The 25,572-nt window shown below is 44.0% G+C and overlaps 1 protein-coding gene across 2 annotated transcripts in view; it reads left to right on the forward strand.

The window, feature by feature from the left end:
• The window catches only part of DNMBP (dynamin binding protein), a 583,091-nt gene that overhangs the window by 494,768 nt on the left and 62,751 nt on the right, over positions 1 to 25,572 (forward strand). For both annotated transcript variants that reach the window (XM_086922586.1, XM_086922587.1), the window contains 3 exons: positions 12,033 to 12,050; positions 13,038 to 13,237; positions 13,620 to 13,750. In XM_086922586.1, the coding sequence (XP_086778712.1) occupies positions 12,033 to 12,050; positions 13,038 to 13,237; positions 13,620 to 13,750 (349 nt within the window). The remainder of the gene's footprint in view (positions 1 to 12,032; positions 12,051 to 13,037; positions 13,238 to 13,619; positions 13,751 to 25,572) is intronic.

The raw sequence follows: 25,572 nt of genomic DNA on the forward strand, positions 1-25,572 counted from the left end.
GTCGACGGGACCGTCATCCAGCAGCATATTAGGAGGCAAAGGTGTGTCGAGGACGACACCTTCAATGACTGCATCGACCTTTAAAATGCCTTCTTGTTCGTCGACGATGACTACCTTCTCGACGTCGACAATCATGTCAACGAAGATACTGTTGACGGCCGCTTCGACGACGAGAACGGCTGTGATGTTGATGACGACGAGCTCGTCCGCGATGCCGTCGACGATAAATCCATCGTCGACGATGAAAGTTCTGTCTACGAAGATCCTTCCAGCGTTGACGATTCCGTCGACTAATCCTTCGGCGATGGCTTCGTGGTTTCTTTTGACGACGACTCCCGTGGACGACGATTCAAAAAATGCAGATTTCCTCACGGAAACGGCAGATAACACCGGAGATGACTCCAAGGCGAGTTACACCTTTGCCTCCTAATATGCTGCTGGATGACGAGTCTGATGAAGAGGGTGACGATATCCATTATGGGGATGCCTACAGTCCCTCGGATTCGAATGTGAAATGTCAAGATACAGATACTGAAGAGTACTACAAACACCAGTATGTTCAGCAGGAACAACCTCCTCGAGGCTTGGGTCAGGACATGGTGGCCATGCCAGCCTCTCTGGTTTCGGATTTGCAATTGATGCTGCAGGACTATAGAAATAGATTTCCGACTCAACCAGCAGTACAATCGGAACGCTCTTCCTTCTCCAACTGTACCCCGACATCTACAATCATCGTGACAACTATGGTCCCACGGGCTGTGGAACCTGAACCCAGAGAGGAATCCGGAGAAGTTGTGCATGATGTGTCTTCAGATGATGACGTTCAGGAAGATCCTATTCATGACCCTGACTCGGATTATGATGATAGTGGCCTTCAAGATCCAGATGCCACAGGACAGGACAATGCTACTTCTCCTCCAGCTGACATTGGGGGATTCCATAACCTCATGGAGAGGGCATCTAAAAGATTTGGTCTGCCAATCACAACAGTGCAATCAGACTGTTTCCTTTATGACTTTAAAGAGCCATAAAAGAAGTCAGTTAGGTTGATTCCTATAATAGAACACGTTTGGTCAGAAGGGATCAAGGTCATGCAGAATCCGGCCACTGTCATTCCTGTTCTTCCCCGGCTGGAGAAGAAATATGAGGCTCCTGATGGCAGTCCAGCGTGCCTTCTTGGACAACCTAAGCCGGATTCTGTAATATCGCAAGCGGCACAAAACAAATCAAATAATCCTTCCACGCCACTTACTACACCCCCGGACAAGGAAGGGAGGCGCTTGGACAATGTGGGCAAGAGATTCTCCTCTATGGCTAGCCTCCTCGTTCGAGCGGCTAATGCTCTGGCCATCTTGGGCAGGTGCGATCGCCAGATGTGGTGTGATTTGGCTCCGTTTGTAGAACAGCTGCCAGAATCATCAAAAGAGGAAGCCAGAAAGGTTCTCGTGGAGAGAGAAAGAACATTGTCGGAGGTCATAGATTGTGCTATGGACATAGCTTCTACGGCCTTTCGTGCTCTGCCTGGTTCAGCTGTCTTACGACGACAGGGCTGGTTGCGGGCTACCTGGTTTCGCCAAGAAGTCCAAAACAAAATCCTGGACCTTCCATTTGATGGAGAAATGATTTTTGGTAAGCATGTTGATGAAGCCCTCCAAAGTATTAAGAAGGACACGGACACAGCGAAGTCCTTGGGGTCTTTAAATTACCGTAAGGTTCCATTCAGAAGTGCGAGAGGAAGAGGCTTCTCCTCTTATAGGGGTGGCAACCAACAGAGATATTCTTCGCAATCTTCACAATCATACAAGCCGCAGTATTCTAACCAACGCCAGGGCCAGTCGGCTTCTTTCTCTCGTCAATCGCAGAGAGGACGTCAGAATCGTCAAGGACGCGACAATTCCAAGAGGCAATAGCGGCCTCCTGGCTCTTGCTACTGCTCCTTCCTTCCAGAGGACATCAGTGGGAGGCAGGATATCTTTTTGTCTAGACAGCTGGAGAATTAGAACATCAGACCAGTGGGTCCTGAATATTGTTCAGAGTGGCCATACGTTGGAATTTCAAGATCTTCCTCCAACCACAGCTCCAGGCGCCAGTCGATCACAACATCTGGGACTACTACTTCTCGAAGCCCACCAACTTTTCATCAAGGGGGCAATAGAACCGGTACCTCTCTTGCAGAGAGGAAAAGGTTTTTATTCCAGGTTCTTCCTGGTTCGCAAGACTACAGAGACTTGGCGCCCCATATTAGATCTACGGGAGATCAACACCTATCTCATCAAACTGTCCTTCAGGATGGTCCCTCTCCAGGATATTCTTCATCTACTGAATCCAGGGGACTTCATGGCGACTCTGGATTTAGAAGATGCGTACTTCCACGTACCGATCCACCCAGCTCACAGGCAATATTTGCGCTTCACAGTAGGCAAGAGCCATTTCCAATTCAAAGTGCTTCAGTTTGGTCTTCGATCTGCACCAAGAATATTTACAAAGGTGTTGGCCCCAGTGGCAGCTTTCCTCAGGAAGCAATCTCTGGAAGTTTTCCCTTACCTGGACGACTGGCTAGTCAAAGCTCCTTCTTTCCAGGGAACTTCCAAGGCCATTGCAACTTGCATTCAATTGTTCGATCACCTGGGCCTCCAACTCAACAAGAGCAAGTCAGTTCTGCAACCGTCCAGGTCAACGAAGTTCCTAGGGGCCATTCTGAACTCAGAACAGTGCAAAGCTTATCCTTCAGATGAGCGTCAGAACAAGTTGATGCTCTCGGCTCGCCAAGTGCTGAAGAGGAGATCCCTGTCAGTACAGCTCTACAAGTCCCTGCTCGGATCGATTTCATCTTGTATACCATTTTCCGCATTGCAGGCTGCGAATGCGTCCTCTTCAAGAGCAACTCGACAAACAATGGCGCCAAGCAGAAGGCTCTTTCAACAACAACATTTTTGTAACACCAGAGATGGAGGCATGCAAACGGTGGATAGTGAGAAGCAACATCGCAGAGGGTCTGACTTTCAGACTTCCTCCGTCTCCTATGGTCCTAACCACGGATGCCTCGTTAGAAGGCTGGGGAGCAGTGCTCCAGGAGCTGCAAGTCAGTGGCCACTGGGATCCACAGCAACGCCAGTACCACATCCATCTGTTGGAGCTGACTGCTATCCGATTAGCTTTGCAAGCTTTTCTCCTGAGTATTCGAAATCATCTAGTGCTGGTCCGGACGGACAATACAACGCCATGCACTATATCAACAAGCGGGGGGACAAGGTCCCTAACTCTTTCAAAGGAAGCTCAACGAATTTGGGATTGGGCAATTCTTCACAAGGTCACTCTGACAGCAGAACACCTGGCAGGTTCGCTCAATTTCACAGTGGATGCACTAAGTCGTCAAAAAGCAGCCAATCACGAATGGGAGTTAGATCAGTCCATTCTAGAGGAGGAGTTCTCGGTCTGGGGGACCCCGACCATAGAACTCTTTGCATCTCCGGAAAACACCAAATGCCGGTTCTATGCAAGAAAGGATCACCATCCGGGATCCTTTGGGAACGCACTTTCGATTGCCTGGTACGGCGCATTCTTCTACGCTTTTCCGCCAATACCAATAATTACTCAGATTACTCAGAAAGATCAAAACGGAACAGTGCAAAATGATTCTGATTGCACCGGCGTGGTCACGGCATTTCTGGTACACGGAACTCCTCCTGCTCTCCCAGGATCATCCCATTCGCCTGCGACTAGTTCCGTCTCTGTTATCGAAGTCTCAGGGTCAGGTGCTCCATCCGGATCCGACTTCGCTTCACTTGACAGCGTGGGTCCTGAATACAGGGAATTCCAACATCTGAATCTCCCCAGGGAGTGTAGGGAGGTTTTGTCTCAGGCTCGAGCACCAAGCACTAACAAGACGTATAAAGCAAAATGGAAGAGATTCTGCCTATGGTGTCATAGACAACCGCTCCACCCTTACAAGTCAGCTCCACATCAAATTTTACCATATATCCTATCACTGGCTCAATCTGGATTAGCTCATTCTTCTGTAAAAGTTCATCTAGCAGCCATCTCAAGATTCCGGCGGACATCTTCAGGTCTTTCTCTTTGGTCTGCTAGAATTGTCAAGCAGTTCTTAAAGGGCCTGTTTCGGATGTATCCTCCAGTCCGCCCTCCACCACCAATTGGGCAACTTAATCTGGTTTTGTCTCAGCTAATGAAAGCTCCGTTTGAACCCATTCACAGAACGGATCTTAAATTCATTTCCTGGAAGCTAGCCCTCCTTTTAGCACTAACATATGCTAGGAGAGTTAGTGAACTTCAGGCATTGTCAATAGTGGAACCTTTTCTTCAATTCAAGAAAGATGTCCTCATCCTTCGGACAAATCCAAAGTTCATCCCCAAGGTTCCCTCTGAATTCCATCTGAATGAACCTTTGATTTTGAAATCATTCTTTCCACGGCCTACTACTCCGGCAGAAAGATCATTGCATTCTTTGGACGCTCAGAGGTGTTTGAAATTTTATTTAGAGCGCACAAAGTCCTTTAGAAAATCCTCACAACTGTTTGTGTCTTACAGTGCACCGCGGAAGGGATTTCCTCTAACTAAAGCCAGTATTTCCCGCTGGATTTCCAGCGCTATTCAGTTCTGCCATCAAGGAGCGGGCAAGCCCCTTGAAAGAAAGGCCTGTGCTCATTCCACAAGATCAGTGGCATCTTCGGTGGCTCTTTTTTCTAGAGTCCCTATCAAAGACATCTGCAGGGCAGCGACGTGGAGCAGTACACATACCTTCACGAAGCATTACTGCCTGGAGTCTTCAGGACAGGACGACGCTGCTGTTGGACAAGCAGTCCTCAGGAATCTTTTTCAATGAGAGGTGAGCTTTCCCTACAATCCCGCCTTCCTGTGTAGCACATTTTGTATCGGTGATGCTTCTTTTTCTATGATAACAGTTTTTCATTGTTACTTTGAGCATTGCTATGGTGTCATGCAATAGTATTTGTTACAAAATGTGCTTTGGTGACTTACTGCTAGCTATTCTGATACAAAGCATGGGAATCTATGAAAGTTCCAATACTGGGGTAAGAAAACAAGTTACTTACCTGTAACTTTGGTTCCCCAGTATTGGTAACTTTCATAGATTCCCATGCGCCCACCCTCCTCCCCTGGGAAAGCTCTGACTTTTTTACTGAGATAGTGGCTGTTTGCACAACGGGTACAAAAATCTGAGGCTCTCTCAGGAAGGTTCCATGGGGTGAGGCTGTTCTGATTGGTCCTTGTGGAAATTTGGGCTCTTTTTACACAAAGAGGGTGATATGCTACAAAATGAGAGGAGGCCTAGGCCTAATTTTCTCTTTTGTACCTATGTTTCTGATATTTTTTATTTACAGAGGCTCCCATTCCGACGACGGGGAATGATACAAAGCATGGGAATCTATGAAAGTTACCAATACTGGGGAACCAAAGTTACAGGTAAGTAACTTGTTTTCGTCCCCGACTGCTTAAACCGATTTTCCAAGAAATCGTTGTGACGTTTTGATACGGGTGGAAGTAGCCATACCTGTATTTGGCCTGCAGGGCCTGTGTCTAAATAAGGGAATGATTTCTATGCCTATATTAGGGCAGTGTGAATTGTACCTATGTAACAGCATGAATCGGGAAAATTCACTCTGATCCTAAAGCGCCATACAACACCCACTCCACTTTATTTTGTAAGACATTACTAAGTTCTAAAACGCATAAAACATATCTAAACGTGTTAAAAACCCCACCCAAAATACATAAAAAGGCATTCAAAATAGTTGTACAGGAAAAGAGTATTTGTGCTGTAAACATTTAAAAGCAATGTTTCATTCAAAGCATATAGATGACATTTAAAAAACGCTATCCGAATGAATCATGAAAATACATTTATGAAATGGCTCTTAAATACAGACAGAATATATAAATTGTTTGGTTGTGGACAAGGTCAATTATTGTTTCTCGGAAGTATTCAAAGAATTCTTGTTCTCTAGAAATAGTTCTACTTTAAGTAGATTACATTTGTGCAAAAAAAAGTTCAATTTTGGAAACAAGTCAAATCATAGAAAAAGAGAGTTCCAAAGTTGGGAGGTTGTTTTTGAAAAGTGGAGTTCGAATTCGGAGAACACTGTGCTAACTTCAAAAGTCAGTGTCATTGTTTGGAGAAAACATCAAATCCTTGTCTACTACTGTAGGTGAAAGTTGGACTACCTCGTTAAGCAGATCAATTGCACAAAGATGAGAAGCATCGCCATCAGCGTCAGCCGCATTAGCAATGTTTGAAGTAGATGGTACCTGTGTGCCTGTTGCTCCACGTATCTCACCGTCTGTAGTTTGTGTCTGTGAGATTTCAACGAATGCCGTCATCCGGATTGGTAGCCGCTGGGGACAACACAGTGCATGAGCTGTTAATAGTTCAAGCAAAGTATCAACTTCCATTGGCAGGACTAATGGGACTGTCAGACAGATGTCTAGCACGCATTCTTCTCCACATAGCAGGCATCGTAGAACAGGTAAGTTGCAATCTTGCCAGATTGGTCGGAATGATAGAAACCTCGTGGTATTTAGATATCCAAGCCAAGCCCAGAATTTATATCATGCGCTCACGACACTTCATTGCCAGGAGGGTGTTCTCCAAGGTGATCTGGGTGTCGATGGTGACTTGGCTTGCCATACCGAATGAATAAAAATAGTATTCCTGCTACGAGACCCAAAACGAGAGGCAGGCCGCCAAACACACGCACGAAGTTTGGAAATATGCCTAGGACTGCTTCAAAGGGTGCTAACAGTCCCCCAAAAATCGTCTTAAATACATGTACAATACCACTCTTATCAGACATGTTTAAGATACGCGGTACAAAAGGGGGTGGGGATGGACAGAGCATCTGAATCAATCAAACACTCACACCCAGTCAAAAGATCTGGGTTTAATCCATCACCGTTCTTTAGCCCACTCTGCCACCCCAGTTCAGACATGGCTATTTATTTATTTATTTATTTAATTGCTTATATCGCGCCAGAATCGACCTAAGAGGTATCTCCGCGCTTTGCTCGCAAAAGTTCTGGAATATGTTGACTCTGTGGAAATCAGTCTGTCCCTGTGCCTCATGGGAACAGTCCAGCCCGAACTGCCAAGCCATGTCTTCCCTGGACCGGAAACAAGCTTCCGAGGACCGGTTTCTGGCATTCCAGCCGTCTTCAGCCCGACTTGCTTGAATCCAGTGGCAAAGTGAGCAAGGGACTCGCGTCTGAGCATACCCTGCCACACTTATGGCGGACAAAAGCGGTACAAAAGGGGGTGGTGATGGACGGAGCATCTGAATCAATCAAACACTCACACCCAGTCAAAAGATCTGGGTTTAATCCACCACCGTTCTTTAGCCCACTCTGCCACCCCAGTTCAGACATGGCTATATGCAAATCAGTCTGACCCTGTGCCTCATGGGAACAGTCCAGCCCGAACTGCCAAGCCATGACTTCCCTGGACCGGAAACAAGCTTCTGAGGACCGGTTTCTGGCATTCCAGCCGTCTTCAGCCTGGCTTGCTTGAATCCAGTGGCAAAGTGAGCAAGTATCCTTGCAAAAATTACCCTACCACCTCTTTATGATAGGCCATTTGTTATAAGTTTTATAGTGTTGGCTTTCCTTAAATTTTCTGGGATGATTATAGCATCCAGGTCATCTTGTTGGAAACCTGTGACGTCTAAGACAAGTACGGCTGCAGCTGCTGCAGCTCCACCGGTTGCGTTGTTGTTGCTGTCCGGCATTGTTTAATGAAAGTTGCAGAGCAAGTTTCAAGGAAACAAAGATAAGGTGCACAATATTTTGGAACACTGTATCCTTCAACGTTGAATAAACCAAAAACTAATACATAGGATTTTCGTCCTACTCAGTTATGGCAGATATTTTATCCTTTTAACCACTCCAGACGTCTATTGGAGTATTTGGCGGGAAAAGGGGTCTCTGAGAAAAGCACGACTGAGTTACTTTAGTATCTAGTGTTAAATTAGTGCCTTACCAAACGTTGGGCGCCATGTAGTGTAGTTTCTATATTCCCAATAGGCTCTGCGCATTGGAATAATATATCCTATAGTTATGACTTAGGACTTAGGTCAGTAGGTCTCTTTCGAATATATAAAACTTAATTGTGAGTTCCAGCTAGCTCAAAGGTCACTAGAAACTTTCTCGAAATCACAAGAAGGGATTAGTTTCTGACAACCGCATAAACATGACAACTTTGTTTCCCAAGAATAAGAAAAGTATCTCTAGAGTCATGGAAACAATAGATAAGTATTTCACTCTTTCACTCCTGCATGCTTCGTTTTTACAGAGGTGCAGAGAAATAGAGAGACAGGTGTTTTCAATAAAAGGTTTTATTGAACAGTCTTCTCATGCAAGTAAAGTGAACTGCTACAATCGTAATGCAGACTGCAAAGTATAATGTGTACAGCGAGAACAATATTATAAAATAATACTGTAAGAGCATTGTATGGCTTCTAAACCATATATAAATACATACATAAATAACAAGAGCTAAAAGTACTCAACTGGTGCTTCTACAATACGCCTACCCCAATGTACCTAACCTAAGCCTAGTACGAGGGAAGGAGTAAGTGTGGTGTAGCATAGGTTTAGTTTTTCTTTGCCAATAATCTATCCAAGGTTTCTCTAGGTTCTAATCAGCTCCATACCTTTAGTTTAGAATGAAGGAGGTCTGGTATCTCAGTTTCGGGACTCAAATACCAAACACCCCGCAAGGGGAGCTTGGAAACACAGGAGCTGGATTCTCGCTGAGAGAAATGTAGCCTCTAGATCAGTGCGTCAGCTGGAGGGTCGACTTCCTTCGGCACTTGCTTTAGCCAGCTGCGTCGGGCAAGTAGATAGTCAAACTACTCCGAACCACCGTGTCTTGCTAGAGCAAGTGAAGGCATATTTGTACCTTGAAGGTGTCTAGTTTGACCTAAAGTCGGGCATAATAACGTCAGGAAAGAACCCCAAGGGAATAGTAGTTGTTTGTAAAGTACATGAGTTCTTTGACAAATCAATATTCAAGCAAGGGAAGTTCCCTGACTGCTTAAGCCGATTTTCCAAGAAATCGTTGTGACGTTTTGATACAGGTGGAAGTAGCCATGCCTGTATTTGGTCTGCATGGGCTATGTCTAAATAAGGGAATGGTTTCTTTGCCTATATTAGGGCAGTGTGAATTGTACCTATATAAGGGCATGAATCTGTAGGGAAGACTAGGGAAGAAGGGATTCTGCTCGTCTCCAGGATCACAGGAATGTTAGAGTGGTGGTGGGAGGGTCAATTGGATAGTTAGGGAGGTAAGTGATACAAAGTTCGAGGAGGTTTGAAGGGTAGAGATGGCTCGAGGCACGGGGCACCTGTGGGAACAGTTGCAGTGGGCGAAGGTTTTCCACTGTTGAAGGGGTTTTGTGGGTCTGGGCTTGGTGGGATTGCGCGGTTTAGGAGGATTTCAGAGGAGAGGGAGTTAAAATCTATCCTGAGTTGAGAGTTTGGACGACTAGGTAAGTAGATAGCTTTCAATGTTAGATAGAGTCTGTGTTAAAGGAGTGAAAGGGACTGAGGGAGAGAAGGTGGTAGGGAGAAGAGTAGGATCCAAGTTGTTCGGGGAGACCGGTCTGTGGGGTGTGTGGGTTGGGAGGCTGGGGGGGGGCGTTCACAGGTTGGTGGACTAAGGGAGGTCCGTTTAGTCGGAAGAGAAGTGCGTGGAGTCATAATCGGTGTTTTGAGATGGTAAGATGTCTTGAGGGAAGAGAGGGGAAATAACATCCAGGCTAAGGTGGGGGAAGGCAGTTTGGAGAAGGTGAAATTGGTACGGGCAGTCAAATAATAGGAATATCGGGCCGAGGGGGCTGGAGGAGGAAGTGAGGTAGGGGGTGTGCCTAGTGGTGGGTGGAGGGAAGTCCGAGATAGAGAGAGAAAGGGTTTGGAAGACTGGGCATGCTGTTGAGTTGTCCGGATGAGGGAGGGTTGCTATCGAGGGGGAGTAATTGGAGGATTGGGTTTGAGAGACATCATAGGCAGTAGAAGTGCCTGTAGGGTAAGGGGTTGGGGACAAGGAAGGGGAGGGTGAAAGGGCGTCAATCTGTTGCGGGGGTGGGATGGATACTAGGTAGCATAAGGTGCGTAAACTTTACGATTTGGTCAAACGGTATTCTTGAAATCTGCTTGATTCAAGTTTTTCAAAAATCCTATTTAATTTCCATATCCAGGGCATTGATTTACCAACTGAAACTTGCCTAAATTTCAATCATCCGTACTACATCAGTTTCTTGCTTCCATCAAAGTTTTCTTTGCACATAATGTGTTTCAAATTATTCCTTAGCACTATATGTAAAGGGTTTGAGCATAGAATGGCATGTTACGGAACATTTCCGCCCCACGTTCAAATGAGAGATTGCCGCCTCCAACTAAGTGGTTTTATAGTAGTAACATTAAAAAAATTATTTTAAGCACATCACCTTATTCATCATAGATGTGAAATTCTTTCAATCCTTTGTGAGTTTTTCACGTGACTCCTACACATAATAAGTTCATAGATACGGAGAATTGCTTCACTAAAGTGTTCGTAAGATTGTGACGTTTGATATATATTGCCTAAAATGAATAAAATAAAAATTCTTGTAATCCAGGCCTACAGTGCACAAAGACTCCCTTTTAACATTTGTTGTACTTCAAAGCATGATTGTGGAGCTGCTTGCACCCAGCTGCTTTACCTGGTTTCTTATCATTGCTGAAAGGGCTCAAAGTTTTAACCAGAAGTATCCGTTTTGCAAGTCTTCTGTCTTTGTGAACTGAAAGTTCTGAGGAGACATTGCTAAGCTTTCTTTTTTATTGATCTTTAGAAATCCTAGAAAGGGAAGGAACTAAGTAATTTGCTTGAAAACATTAACTATTAATGTTCTCCGGAATCCTGTAGTTTTTTTGTTTGTTTTGGCTCTCTGTTTAGAAATTATTAGTTCTACACAGTAGCGCCTGGAGGGTGTCATCTATTCTCAACTGAAATGCACTTCCTCTGTCATATAATCAACATGCTTGCCTCCTTGTGGACGAGGCAAAACCATGATTCATAAACATTTGGTAATGTATCTGGGCTGTTCAAAGCATAGGGGAATTATATGGATTGTTGTACACCCTCCCTGCTCAAACCATATCCTACAACCAAGAATTACAACATACCTCTGCAGTTGGTTGCCAGACATATTGGAATTACCATTAATGCATATGGTCGCATTAGATGGTAAATCCTCACTCACCCTAGTGTGGCATGCTTCATCATTGGGTTTCCCCCCTAGCACTTGCAAGCACCCAAGGGGGCTGTTGTCCTCCGATCGTCCCATAACTTAGACAAGGAAATCATTTATTAGGTGGGGTTTAGGTCTTGTTAGATCCATGTAAGTATGCTGAGAATGTATTTATGTTGCCTCCCCATAAACTGAATAAAATTATGTGGCCAAGAAACAGACCCTCCTTTTCTTGTCTTCATGTTACAAATTTGGTAACCGCTTCTAGGAGGGTTTCATTTTTTTAAATGTTTAAAGTATCCAGGCACCCTCATGACAACACGTGTACTTTGAGGATTACATTTACTGCTACCCCTCACAGTACCTCAGATTTGAGGCATCCTTTGGTTAGGGACTTCCTGCTAGAAGACGCATCCTTGTGAGCAGTATAGTAGGTAAATATTGCACCAACCACATACTGCCATTGAGAAGTTGTGCAGTTACCTACAGGTGGATGGCTAATGGCACTTGCATAGCACGCTATATGTTGCCATTCTTTACGCTCTGGCCTAAAATAAAAGTCCTCAAGAGGCTATATACTCATAGTTTTTTGCATCTTAAAAGTTCTCCAGACCGAAGCTTGCGTTGCAGATTTTTAATAGTACATACATTTTGTGAGATAAATAATTCATTCAGTGTTGTTTTTCAATTTATGACTTGTAATCTGCTACTGTTAGATTCTTCTAATCAAATCCTTATTTCTTTCCTTTTCATTTCATGTCTCCTTTACTCCAGGAGTATGTACCGTGAGTGGTAAGTATTCATAATCTTATCTGTCATTCCCCTTGTCAAATAAAATATCAGAAAATTAGAACCCAAAGTAGTTATTGTTGCTATGGTGGGATCCACAGTACAACTCAAAGAAGGATAGGTAGGTCTGCACTCTGGACAGTGGGTTCCGAGGTAGCTGTGAGACTTTACAGTGGTTTCAAAACTTTTGAAGCTGCCAAAATGTATGAATCCAGCTTCGCTTTACTGCACAAGAGAGCGGTCGATGTACAAAAGCTCCTACAAGTGCGCAAAACAAACACAAATCAAGCATATTGTTTTAGTGCCCTGCTCAGTGTGCTTGAACTCCTGTTTCTATTTGCAGGTCCACAGTCTTATTGTTCTGTGGGTAAAATCCAGAATGCACTTTTTGAAAATAGATGTGCGTTTCTACCTGGTGGTGTAGGTAATGGCACAGTAATGCACAGGCGTGCTGGAAAGGTGCAGTTACAGTATGAAAGCAATGGTACCATGACTGCTGCACTGCTACTTCAGTGTATAAATCATGTTTGTGTGAGAATATTTATTCTACAGTGAGGTGCCTCGGCCAGACTAGCGACACTGCCAAGGAAAGTAGATAGTATGTGAAGGGTAGTGAAGCACAGCAGACTTTCCCAGGGGCGAGTCTTCTATCCAACCACAGGAGTGTCTAGTCACTGGAATGTCACCGTATCGCCCTATCATCCGGCACACGCTCTCTTACCTTACACTTAACCTATTCTGTTTAGGGGATAGGGTAATCATTAGCGCCAATTCAACATCCAGGTAATACATACTCCTTTTGCCTGGTATGGCTTAAAATCCAGTTCTCTGATGCCCTCACTAATGCCCAAAAATCAACGATGTTAGCCCCTCCCCTCCCCCCCACACACACACACACACACATTGTTGCATATATTTGGATGAACACTGGGACCTTCTGCAGTGGGTACATTGATTGTTTTAATGTTTTATTAATCCTCTTTCCTGCAGGGGTGGTACAAACTACATTAATCTGGGATCCTTCCTCATCAAACCAGTCCAGAGGGTTATGCGGTACCCGCTGCTTCTTATGGAGCTTCTTAATGCAACTCCAGAGTCTCATCCCGACAAAGCTCCACTGACTGAAGCTGTCCTTGTTGTGAAAGAGATCAATGTCAACATCAACGAGTACAAACGGCGGAAGGACCTAGGTAAGCAAGACGGGCCCATTCTCTCCTCTGCACTGGGTTCTCTGCTTGAAAGGGGTTCTAACTAGATGTACTTATGCAGAAATGCATTTTCTTCTAAATCCTGGGCAAACTTCCCACTAGTAAATGAGGGCCAGTAGCTAGAGAGGTTTTGGAATCCAGGCCAGAATGCTGCCTTCTGTCTGTACCAAGGTAGATGTATTATGACAGTCTCGGTTGAACACTGCACTAATGTTCTCTTATGGGAGAGCTGAAGCTGCACAATCTCGTGTGGGACAGTACGAGATTGCTTATTAATAAGTTTGCCTCAGATGTACAGATACATTTGTCTCACCTTGTATTAAATTACCAATGTATCTTTTCACATATTGTTTTCTTTTCCCAGTTTTAAAGTATCGCAAAGGGGATGAAGACACACTAATTGATAAAATCTCCAAGCTTAACATTCATTCCATCATCAAAAAGTCTAACCGCGTCAGCAGCCACCTGAAGCATCTCACGGGCTTCGCCCCTCAGGTAATGAAACACACACATAACTGAATAAAAATATGATCTTTATGCCAGTTACTAAATATACCAGGTGTTCCAGCTTGTTGAAACCATCTTGCAGCTCGTGCTATCTGTCCCTCAGCCCACTGGATAGTAATGCAAAAGAAAGACCGAATGGATGCAGATTCTGTCACTTGTCCCTTGCTCCAGAGGTCCCAACAATACTGATATTTCCTGGGGACACTTTCCTTGTTGACTTTGTTGGGGGCACCTTCATTCCTTGCCGCAAACACTCTGGTGGGACATCAGTCCCAGGGTGCAACAACTATTGATGACATCGCCACCTAGCCCGCAGCACATCCTGGTGAGACCTCAAGTCCCAGGCTGCACCTCTCCACATTCCTGCTGCTGCTGACGAGGGGGAGGGCACCTACATTGCGCTTAAATCGCAGCCTCCTCACCCCTCGGCGCAGGCCGGGCCAAGGGCTGGCCCATCCACGTCAGGAAGAGGCCTGGCTGGGCCCCTTCTTGGCTTTTTGTCTTAGCTTTAACATAAAAAATATCAAGGTTTGTGACAGGTAGAAACTGAAACAGAGGTCCTCGAACCTGGGTAATAAAGCAGGACTACCGGTCGAAAATCAATTTTTTTTCTTCTATTTTGTATTTAACCATTTGTATCCAGCAGTTTGCCTTGCCTTTGTCTTTTTATTTCCCTCTCAAATTAGCTGAAGTGTTGGTGGGTTGGTTTTTAGGGGTGTTTTCATTGTATTACTATCTAACCAACAACAATGGGGAAGCTGGCCTGTCCTGGTAAACAACAATCCCTGCCCCAAGTATCCTCTTCCTCCTTACCACCAACCTCATTAGAAAGGATGCCAAAGAGGATCATAGGTCTGGTAGCAACAGAAATGGAGCTCACTGAGAGATGTTTGTCCCTAATACCAGACCCTTTCGCTCTGTGACTGACTCATTCAACCCCCTCAAACTGTACCAGATATTCCTGTTACCACAGCTAGGGTAACCGATCTTCTGCCATCCCCACAAGTTGTAACGAGAAGGGGCCGCACCTAAAGTAGTCACACGAAATGGGGGTGTGGCAACCGGTATACCCAAGGACGGAAAGCGTAAACAAGTGACTGGGGTCGGGTCAGAAAGAAAGAAAATCAACGAATGGTCTTCCAAAAGTGCAGAGAACTTGGACAATCCTGACTCAAACTTAGGATGCATCGCTAGCACATCAACGGACAAGGAATACCCAGTCATGGGTGATGGACCTGATGATGGACCTACAGAGCCAACTTAGATCTATTGTGAGGGAAGAACTTGCCCCTCTGGTTGAACGTATTGATAAATTGACGACACTGTTGGAGAGCAGGCTAGGAAATAACAGCGAAAGCTGCACCCAAGCTACTGTGAGGGGAAATGATTTCAGTTGTCATACAGATAGATCAAGTATGAAATACATAGAAAGGACAGTCTCACTGTATGCTCAAGATCCCACCACCATCCCTGGTTCTAGGAGTACCGATTGCAAGGCTAGGTGCTACGAACCAGTACAACACAAGAGGGGTATAAATAAAAACAGTTAGCCCACACATGGGTCTTTGATGAGAAAAGAAGGTGGGGGTGAGGTGGGCATAGAATGGAATGTAGGAATGAAAGAGCCAGTCTACCTACCATAAATCTACCTCCTGCCTCATCTCTGTATGTAATCATACTGACAGGTGTACCTAAAATTAAAAGTGGCTAGAGGGAAACCCAACTTGATTTAAAGAATAAATGTCTGTTCTGTCTGGCGAGGCATAGACAGCGCTCCTATGATAGGGCGGGGGAAATCCTCATGGTCTGTAGAGTTAGCTGGGTAGGTGACAGACAAAAAGATATGCAAGGCAAGGGGATTGTGTAGCCATCATTTTTTTTAAAACCCAGACCGTCCGTAGACTATTAAGCAAGACCCATTGTAGTCGGGAACTAGCCACAGTGATCAGGCTCTTTGCGCTGGATTATTTTTATTCTCCTGGTAAAGTGCCATCTAGGGACCACAACAGATCAGAGCAGGCCTGGTGGTCTCTAAAGCAACAGCTTGCGGCCAATTGTAATCACCTCCCAGACCCTTGCTCTTTAACATACCGGTAGCCAATAGATTCGGGGTTTTGGAAGAAGTAGATTGAAAAGCAATGATACAAAGCCTAGCCCAGCTGATTAATAGCCCGAGGTTTTTAGGGAGCTAGAAGAGACAGCGGTGGCCAATGCAGCCTGATTATCCACCATTGGCAGAAATGGAGAAGCAACAAATAGTAGTAAACGAGAAGACCAAGGTTATTGAAGGAGTATTGGAAAAGCCGTTGGTTACGTGTCCGTCACAAGTTGGTATTACACTGGCCCCTTTTACATGCTCCCCTACAACACAAGCCCTGACTAAGGTACCAGGAATAATAGCTGACCCAAGCCCCGCTCCCTTAAGCAACAGTATACTGTGGGGAGGAGCCCCACTGAGGTTGGTAGAGAAGCACCCTTGTGCCCAAATGAGGGCTATACAACCTCCCAAAACCCACACCCTTGACGCTACACCATAAAAATGTAAGTAACTAAACAAGTTGAGGGTCTTATCCTGGAACGTTGCTGACCTGAAAAACAAGCTGATCTGCCCCGATTGGGGGCATTGGCGTATGTCTATTTCAGGAAACATAGGCACAGGAAGATGCACTGCGGGTGGGATTTGCGTCATTTAATGTACCTGCCTCCACGGGGGGAAGAGGCAGACCATCTGCTGGCCTTTGTATTTGGGTGGGTACACACTTGGGTTGCACGGTTGACCAGCTGAAATCTCCTTCTAATGAAATCCAGTGCATATTACTTACCTTTACCTCTAAGATTAGAATTGCTTTTATTAATGTTTATTCTCGGCCCGTAAGTCTTAGTCAAGAATCCCGGACCTTTGACCAACTGGGACTTTTTTTTCCCACAATTACTACAAACATGTGGTTGGTCGGAGGGTGGGGGATTTTAACTGTCAATTTGAGCCCCTCGTCGATCCTAATGATGCAACCCTCTGTGAAGAAGATTTGCGATGGGCAATTCCACAATTCCAGATCCATAAATGTAGCCAATCAAGGCATGGTTCCCGCTGGCACTCCAGATAAACTCACTTACACTGATTCACTCCCTAAGAGCTTGTAATGGCCACACAAAATCTGATACACCGGGAAAGGTAACATTTAATAGAGCTGGCCAAACTTCCCTGTTAAACCACATCTTCGTGGAGACCACGATATGGCTTAGGGTTGTTGATTTTGCTGTCTTGCCTCGACACAACAGCGATCACAATGCTCTGACCATGGAACTGGAGCTACCGGACTTGGGGAATCATTTGGCTCCCAGTTCTCCACCAGATGAGAGACTAATACTCTCCAATATTTGGAGAAGAATACAGTCGGCGGCAATTCAACAGTCCCCCAACAAGCTCGCCTAACTATACTCAACAGTCATCCCGATCCTTTTGGAAATGGGAAATGAAATAACTTAAGATGGTATTCTATCAACTACAAACAGAGTTGCAGAGCTCCATGTAGTACTCGCATCTAAACTGGCCAAAATATTCTATCCAAAAGTACTTTCTAGGGGGGGGGGGTTAATCGATCTTGGTTTGATGCCAATTGTTGATTGGCCAAGCTGGCTCTGATAGATGCCATTACATCGAAGGATAGGTGCCAAATCAAGCAAACACGGGCATTGTGTAGAGACGGCATGCATCAAGCAAAAAAGACATGAGAATTATATGATGGGATGCATTAAAAACTGCCCTATCAAACAGACATTAAGACATTCTGTAGTATAGTCAGTACAGGTTGTAGCGAAGGGAAGCGAGCCATAGAGCCAAACATAGCAGCAGATGCGTGGAAGACACATTTCGAGGCTTTATGTACCACAATGGAAGCAGATGGCTCCAATGATGAAATAGCCACAGCTACCTCAGAGATTACTTCTGAAGAGGCACCCGGGTTAACCTTGATGGAAATAGCAAATGCCATAAGTAAGTTATCCCCTGGCAGGGCTTGATAAAATACATGGGGACATTTTTCCGGCAGAACCAAAAATATGCGGACCCTACCTATGGATATTATTTAATGCTATTCTGCAGAGAATGGTGATCCCTGTAACTTGGGCTAGTGTAGAATAGCTCCTAGTATTTAACAAGGGTCCCCCACTTTTGCCCACTAACTACAGACCCATCAGTTTGATCGATATTACCCAGAAATTATTTGCACGGTTACTATTGGATCATCTTCAGGTATTGATGAACGACCATGAAATCTTGAACTCATACCTAGCCGGATTTAGGAAAGCATCTCAACCGTCAACCAAATATATAGACTCCAACTCTTATATTGGAAAACGGTGACATTAAAGGGTGGCAGTCTCTATTTAATATTTGTGGACTGAAAAACAGCTTTCGACCTGGTGCCTAGGGACAAATTATGAGGTGAACTTAGTGATCTGGGGGTCCCTACTTATCTTTTACGCATGCTTATGAGATTGCATCAAGGTAATTGTGCACAAATTAGGTATGGGAAACATGGTGAACTCACCTCTCCACCCCCAATTAATAGAGGAGTAAGGCAGGAGTGCGTGCTTGCACCTACCCTGTTTTGCCTATTTATCTATGCACTGGCCGATCAACCTATTGAGGTGAAGGATAACAATGCCTCAAAGCTAGCACATAGAAAAGTGCCATCATTGATGTTTGCTGATGACACTTTTCTGCTTTTGCCCATGGGAATCCAGAGGATCCTCAATAGTTTTGCTGTCTTATGCAAAAACAGGGGGCTGGAGATTAACACGCAGAAGACTACATTTATGGTATTCAATCCAGCGAGTACGACACAATCTATTCCGTGTTTGAATGCCATCATGCTTGAGAGGGTGTCGGTATTTGAATACCTAGGTGTTACCTTAACAGAAAATCTGGAGTGGGGGCTTCAAATGGCCAAATAAAGTCTTAAATTAGCACAGACTACGGGGAGACTAGCAAAGCTACATTGGAACTCCTCCCATAAACCAGTCTGGCCAATAGTTGAGATCTATAAAGTGCAAGCAAGGGGTGCTGCAATGTATGGGGCTGAACTTTGGGGGTACTGCTCTTCTAGTAACTTGAATAAGTTAGAGAATAACTTTATGAGGTAGTTGTTAGGCCTTCCCCTCCAGCACTCCTCTCACTCCTCTAGGCCTTGACCTAGGAATTAGGCTAAATCGTGGACGAGATTGGTCTTTGCCCAGTAACCTTTTAGCGTCGTCTGTGGGTGACCCCTATATTGGCCGGTTATCGGTCAGAGTTAAAGGGGGCACTGAGACTTCCGGGTGCAGGTGAAATAGCATGGTTTGTTTACGTTAAGGATAGATGCAGTATGTTGGGCAAATCGAGTTTATGGAGTAATCCCGAGGAAATGTGCCCTGCAATCTCAAGATCTGAATTGGTAAGATGTTATAGGGTAGGCAAACTTGCTGAAATTCAGGAGAGCTCAGTAACCGGATCTTTAGCAGCTAACGTCATGAGAATTAAGGACCCGTACATAACAGAGTCTTTCCTAGATTGACATCCAACCAGCTCTCGCCAGGAAACTATATATCCAGTTTAGATGTGGGACCCTCTCACTGCACGCATTTTCCAATAAATGGTCTGGCGCCACCCCTCTAGGGTGTCCCGCCTGTAATTGTGAGGAAGAGTCGGAGATGCATGTTTTTTTCTTTTGCCCGGGTTACAAAATAGGCAGCGCTGACCTATCCAGTTGTGTAGAAATATAGGGTCCGAGCACTGTGAAGACTTATTTAGGATCCTGAAACAGGACACCTACATGCCAATCGTACATGCAATGTCTGGATTTTTAACCTCTTATGTGGTGCGTGCGAAGGTCGTTTTTAAAACTCTCCCCACTGCCCTACGTGGTTGTATTGCTTTCTCTTCTCCCCCTCCTGTTTTAAATTTTATATTTAAAAACATTTCTTAATGCAAATTTTATCTACAATCAATTTTTAGATGTTGATAATGTGTGTAGCGACTCTTGTTATATTGGTCTGCCTGATTTATGAGGATTGTTTTAATGTTTGTAAATTTACTACATATGCACTTTTATGGTCTATTTTGACCAAAATAAAGTATATGAAGAAGATATTTCTAGGAATAGACAGAAAGGTGAGATCTTTTGCAGTGTTGCGCCCCTGCATGTTGGCTCTGCACTCCTAAGTGCAGCTGCTCAGCCTGGTTTCAGCATGCAAGGTTCATCTCACAATTACACAGAGTTCTCTTTTGACCGGCGGGTCGCACAAGGTGATGCAGATGCTGTTACGTCGTCAAAAGTGCATGATCAAAGTTTGGGTTTAGTTTATTAGCAATTGATATAACAAAAAACACCATTATGCTTCTACAACATAGAGCAAATTAAAATGACAACAGTATGACAGAATTACGTCAGAAAATGGTATCTGCCATACTGGTGAAGTGAACTCTTGCATATGTAACCTTTACCTCCTTTAATCACTGCAGATTGGTTAAAAAAAAAGTGACCACATGAATGTTACAACGCGAGTACAGTGCTTATTGGTTTTACCTTTTAAAGTTAAGAAATATTGACTTATGTGTAGTAAATGCCTTTTAATCATTGCATTTAAGAGCCGGGTTTTCGTAGGAATTGCTTCAAGACAAAGATCAAACCATTGAAGCTTATTTCACAGATAATTAACTGTACCTCTTGACAGGTCTCTTTATTACATAATTCTTCTGAATCTGTCTTTTTTTAATCATATGATGCATTTTATCCTTTGAGGAGTGAAAAACTGAGTTCCTCCAGTCAGCAGGTAAACCTGCGACATGCAGTAAAGGTGTCCACCCCTCTAAGGTATTCTAATGGCCCATCTGTTAAGTATAATTGTTACGTCTTTTAACAGATGTTTTTATCTCTCTGGGTGGGAGGGGTGCCACATCCAATATTTAGAAATGTACTGTCAGTGCCAGTAAGAGTAGGCATTTGACCAGCCCCCTTCAGCCTTTGACCTTTGTGTGTTTTCTATGATTATCCTTTGCTTAGGTGGGCTGTCTATAAAAGCCATCCCATTTTGTGGATACATACATTGTCCCATTTTTATTCTCACTAGTGTTTGCTTATGGGCAGAACGTTTTCTTTTATTAGATTGCAGATGTAACATGAGGTGTAGTTGGTAATATAGTCAATGTGTGCTTTATTTTGCTGACTCAATGACATTTTAATTTCTGGTTTATGGCAGTTTTGTGTTTCTGGGTGCATTACCCGGTCTTACAGATATAATACCATTAAGTAATTGTTGTTACATATTCATTTGTTTACTTTGCTGTCATGATAATATTTGTTGGATTTAGAGATTGTTTTGCTGACAGTGTAAAGCTGCATTCACCATGGCTGTTGTGGAAGCAGAACCCCGTACCCGAAAATTTAAGACACTCCAGAATTCAGATCACCCAAATGTTATCTCTAGCGATTGCGCTCCAGGTTTGATCTTGTGCAAAAGGCACGCTCCTCAGCATCACGCCCAACGTTAGATAAGCGAAGTAGGAAATAAGTAACTGGGACAACTCCATAACTGAGTTCTAGATGAGGGAAAAGTTAAACAGTTTTATTGCAAAATCTTATGATTAAGCAAATGCAGAGTAAATGTAGAAATGTAAGGAAGGCTCAAAAGCAAAGTACATAGTCCGAAATCAAAATTATTTTAAGTTGCATATAAACGGCAAAATCATAAGAGGAATGGACAGCATCCCTGGTAGATAAGGAGTCACCTGGCTCACCCCTCACAACTAAGGGGTTCTTTTGCACAATTCTCACATAGAAAATGAGAGACATTGCAATGTCCTCTTAGCTTAACTAAACAATAACGCATATTGGGCTAATCGGATTATGAATCATCATGTTAAGGCCTATAACACTATCCCACTTTCTCAAAAACACAACGAGCATCATGTTGTCATAGGAAAGTTCAACTAATATGCAACATTTCTAAACCACAGAATATACACAAGTGAAAGAGTGCTAACCAAGCAACCGAACTACAGCAGAAGGACCTTGCGCACTTGCACCATTAAGAACACCAGAAAGTTAATTCACAATATAGGCACATTTAGGAAAACTCCATTGCACCATCTAGTCTATGCTCTGCAGAGCTGTAGAAGGAAAAATACACGAGGGGAGGGGTAAGAGACAGGATGTGATGACAGTGCATTATCAGAACAGTATTCATGTTAATTTAAAATGGAGTTTTCACCAAAATGTAGACCGACTAAAATATGTTAATAAACACACATCTGTGCATTATTTTAAACTCGTTTTAACACAATTCATGTTGGTTCTGTATTACCACATTGGACCCATTTTTAGAATGCTTATTCATCAATATTTATAGTCCACAAAAAAGCAACTCTTAATAACATTTCAACACTTTCCTAATGATGAAGTATAAATGCTGTTAAAGTATCTGCTGTAGAATCTGTTACGGTGTATGCCTTTAAGTTTACTACTTAGAAATCCATAATTTTTGGGCTCTTATTTTACAACACTTTTCATTGAGGTTACTGTTTAACTCTAATGCATCATGTACAACAGATTGGTCCTAATGCTGGCATACACATTTTCGTAGCCCAAGATGATGCTTTATGGGATTCTTCTTTCTAGGACAAGTTGGGCAACATAGACAGTCACTCAGCTATTACCCTAGACTTCCTGTAATAAAAAGTATGGCCAATTGTCTTTACCAGTTCTTGCTAATCTTGACCCATAGAACTCTCCATTTGATGAATACCACCCTAGGGTTGCTTTGCTTCCACCCAGCAAAATTACGCAACTCAATGTTCTTTTAAAGAAACACAGCAAAGCTTGCAAAGTGCATACTTGATTCACATCAGAGGAACACTCCTGGCCATCCTATATGATGCAGTGTTTCACATTATCTTAATAGAGGGACCATCTCCACATGTCAACCGAGGGTGCTAATGTCTTAGCGTATATTACTTTCCACCGGCAATTTTAACCTTTGCTGTCTTACCTGACCGAGAGTAAGAGAAAGGCCCTTGTATATGCTTGCTTGTTCCCCTGTAAATAAGACACAACCAGTATTAAGTATATTCTGCTTCCATGCATTGTTTAGGTAAATAACCACTTACCCCAGTATTGGAACTTTCATAGATTCCCATGCTTTGTATTATTCCCCGTCGCCTGTAAATAAAAAATATCATAACCTAGGTACAAAAGAGAAAACCAGGCCTAGGCCTCATCTCATTTTGTAGCATATCACCCTCTTTGTGTAAAAGAGCCCAAACTTTCCGCAAGGACCAATCAGAATAGCCTCTCCCCATAGAACCTTCCTGAGAGAGCCTCAGAGCCTCCACTGGGCTCTGCTCAGTTTTTTCTTTATTCTTCATCTGTTTACTTCAAAATCTACAATGTCGGACAAGAAGGCTTTATTCAGGGCCTGTGCTACCTGTGCGAAAAAGAGGCTTTTTGTGGAAGACAAGCATGAGGACTGCATTTATTGCTTGTATCCGGACCACAAGGCCACAGATTGCAAAATCTGTAGGACTTTTTCAACGAAGACTTTAAGAGACAGGGAGGGCCGATTGTTAACCTGGCTAGAGAAGATGAAGGCACGGAAGGAAGTTCTGTCTTCAGATGAGGAGGATTCTACATCTGTAACTTCCTCCAGAAGATCTAAAAAGAGGGGTAGGTCTCCTCCCTCTACTTCATCTGAGCCCCCTGTCAAAACCCACCAAAAGATCTCTGATAGGTCTGGAAGGGTTAGTCCCATTAAATCTCCTCACCGAGGTGAAAAGGAGAGGCTGGGACAGGCTGCTGAGAAGGACACAGCCAAGAAGGTGAGAAAGGAGGTTTCTGTTCCTTCACAAACATCCCAGAAAGAGAAGGATGGTAGGAAACTCTCAACGGTCGCTCAGGAGAAACAGCGTCTGTCGACGACGAAAGCAGCAGGTACGTCGACGACTGTCTCTCATAAGGATTTGAGTGTTCCGTTGGCTCCGTCGATGGGACCGTCGACGACGGCTGTGTCGACAACGACACCTTCAATGACTACGTCGACATTTAAAATGCCTTCCTGTTCGCCAACGATGGCTACCTTCTCGACGTCGACAATCATGTCAACGAAGATACTGTCGACGGCCGCTTCGATGACGAGAACTACGTCGACGATGTCGACGAGGGCGGCTGTGATGTTGATGACGACGAGCTCGTCGACGATGCCGTTGACGATAAATTCATCGTCGACGATGAAAAATCCGTCAACTAAGACCTCTCCAGCGTCGACGATTCCGTCGACGACTCCTTCGCCGTTGACGATTCAAAAAATGAAAATTTCCACACGAAAACGACAGATAACACCTGAGATGACTTCTCCAAGGCGAGTGACACCTTTGCCTCCTAATATGCTGCTGGATGACGAGTCTGATGAAGAGGGTGACAATATCCAGTATGGGGATGCCTACAGTCCCTCGGATGTGAATGTGAAATGTCAAGATACAGATACTGAGGAGTAGTACGAACATCAGTATGTTCAGCAGGAACAACCTCCTCGAGGCTTGGGTCAGGACATGGTGGCCATGCCAGCCTCTCTGGTTTCGAATTTGCAATTGATGTTGCAAGATTATACAAATAGATTTCCGACTCAACCAGCAGTACAATCGGAACGTCCTCCTTCTTCAACTGTACCTCCGACATCTACAATCAACGGTGGTCCCACGGGCTGTGGAACCTGAACCCAGAGAGGAATCTGGAGAAGTTGTGCATGATGTGTCTTCAGATGATGACGTTCAGGAAGATCCTATAAAGGACCCTGACTTGGATTGTAGTGTAGTTCCTATATTCCCAATAGGCTCTGCGCATTGCAATAACATAAACAGCAGTGTAGACGTAGGACTGAGGTCTTCTAGGTCTCTACTGACTATGTTAGACTTAATTAGTTTTTGCCAGCTAGCTCAGAGGTCACTAGAAACTTTCTCGAATGTTCAGGAAAGGGTTAACCGTCCTGAGTTAGACAAGAAGGGATTCGTTTCTGACAACCGCATAAACATGACAACTTTGCTCCCTCAGAATAAAGAGTATATCTCAAGAGTTGTGTGAAAACAATAGACAACCTTTTCACTCAGTCAATCGTGCATGCTTAATTTCACCAGAGTGCAGAGAAATAGAGAGACGGGCGTTTTCAATAAAAGGTGTTATTTTATTGAGCAGTCTTCTTTCTCATGCAAGAGAAATGAATTGCCACAATTGGAATACTTATTATAAAGTAAAGTGCGTACAGTAAAAGTAGTGTTATGAAATAATACTGTAAAAGCATTGATATGGTTTCCTAGCCATATGATACTTTAAAATGGATCAAATATATATACATAAAAACATTGACTAACGAACTCAACTGGTGCTTCTAAGATACGCCTACCCCGGTGTACCTGACCTAAGCCTAATACGTGGGAAGGAGTAAGTAAGTTGCAATTTTAAGTTAAGTTAGGTTTTTGGCAAGAATCGGAATCAAGAATTCTCTCTAAGGTTTCAATCAGCTCCGTACCTTGGTTATAGAATGAAGGAGGTCTTGTATCTCGCTTCTCAGGGCTCTATCTCCCAGCAACCCGCGAGGGTGACTTGGGAACACCGGAGCTGGATTTTTTTATCGGCTGGAGAAAAAGACAGCGTCTCTCTCAATGCGTCGAAGGGAGGGGCATTTTCCTTTGGCTCTAGCAACAGCTGGTCTCCCGGGCAAGTAGAACGTCGCTCTGCTCCCAACCACCGTGTGTTTGCTTAAGGCAACGTTGGTATATTTAC

This window comes from Lissotriton vulgaris, chromosome 5 (genome assembly GCF_964263255.1).
Source record: "Lissotriton vulgaris chromosome 5, aLisVul1.2, whole genome shotgun sequence".
NCBI classification, from domain to species: domain Eukaryota; kingdom Metazoa; phylum Chordata; class Amphibia; order Caudata; family Salamandridae; genus Lissotriton; species Lissotriton vulgaris.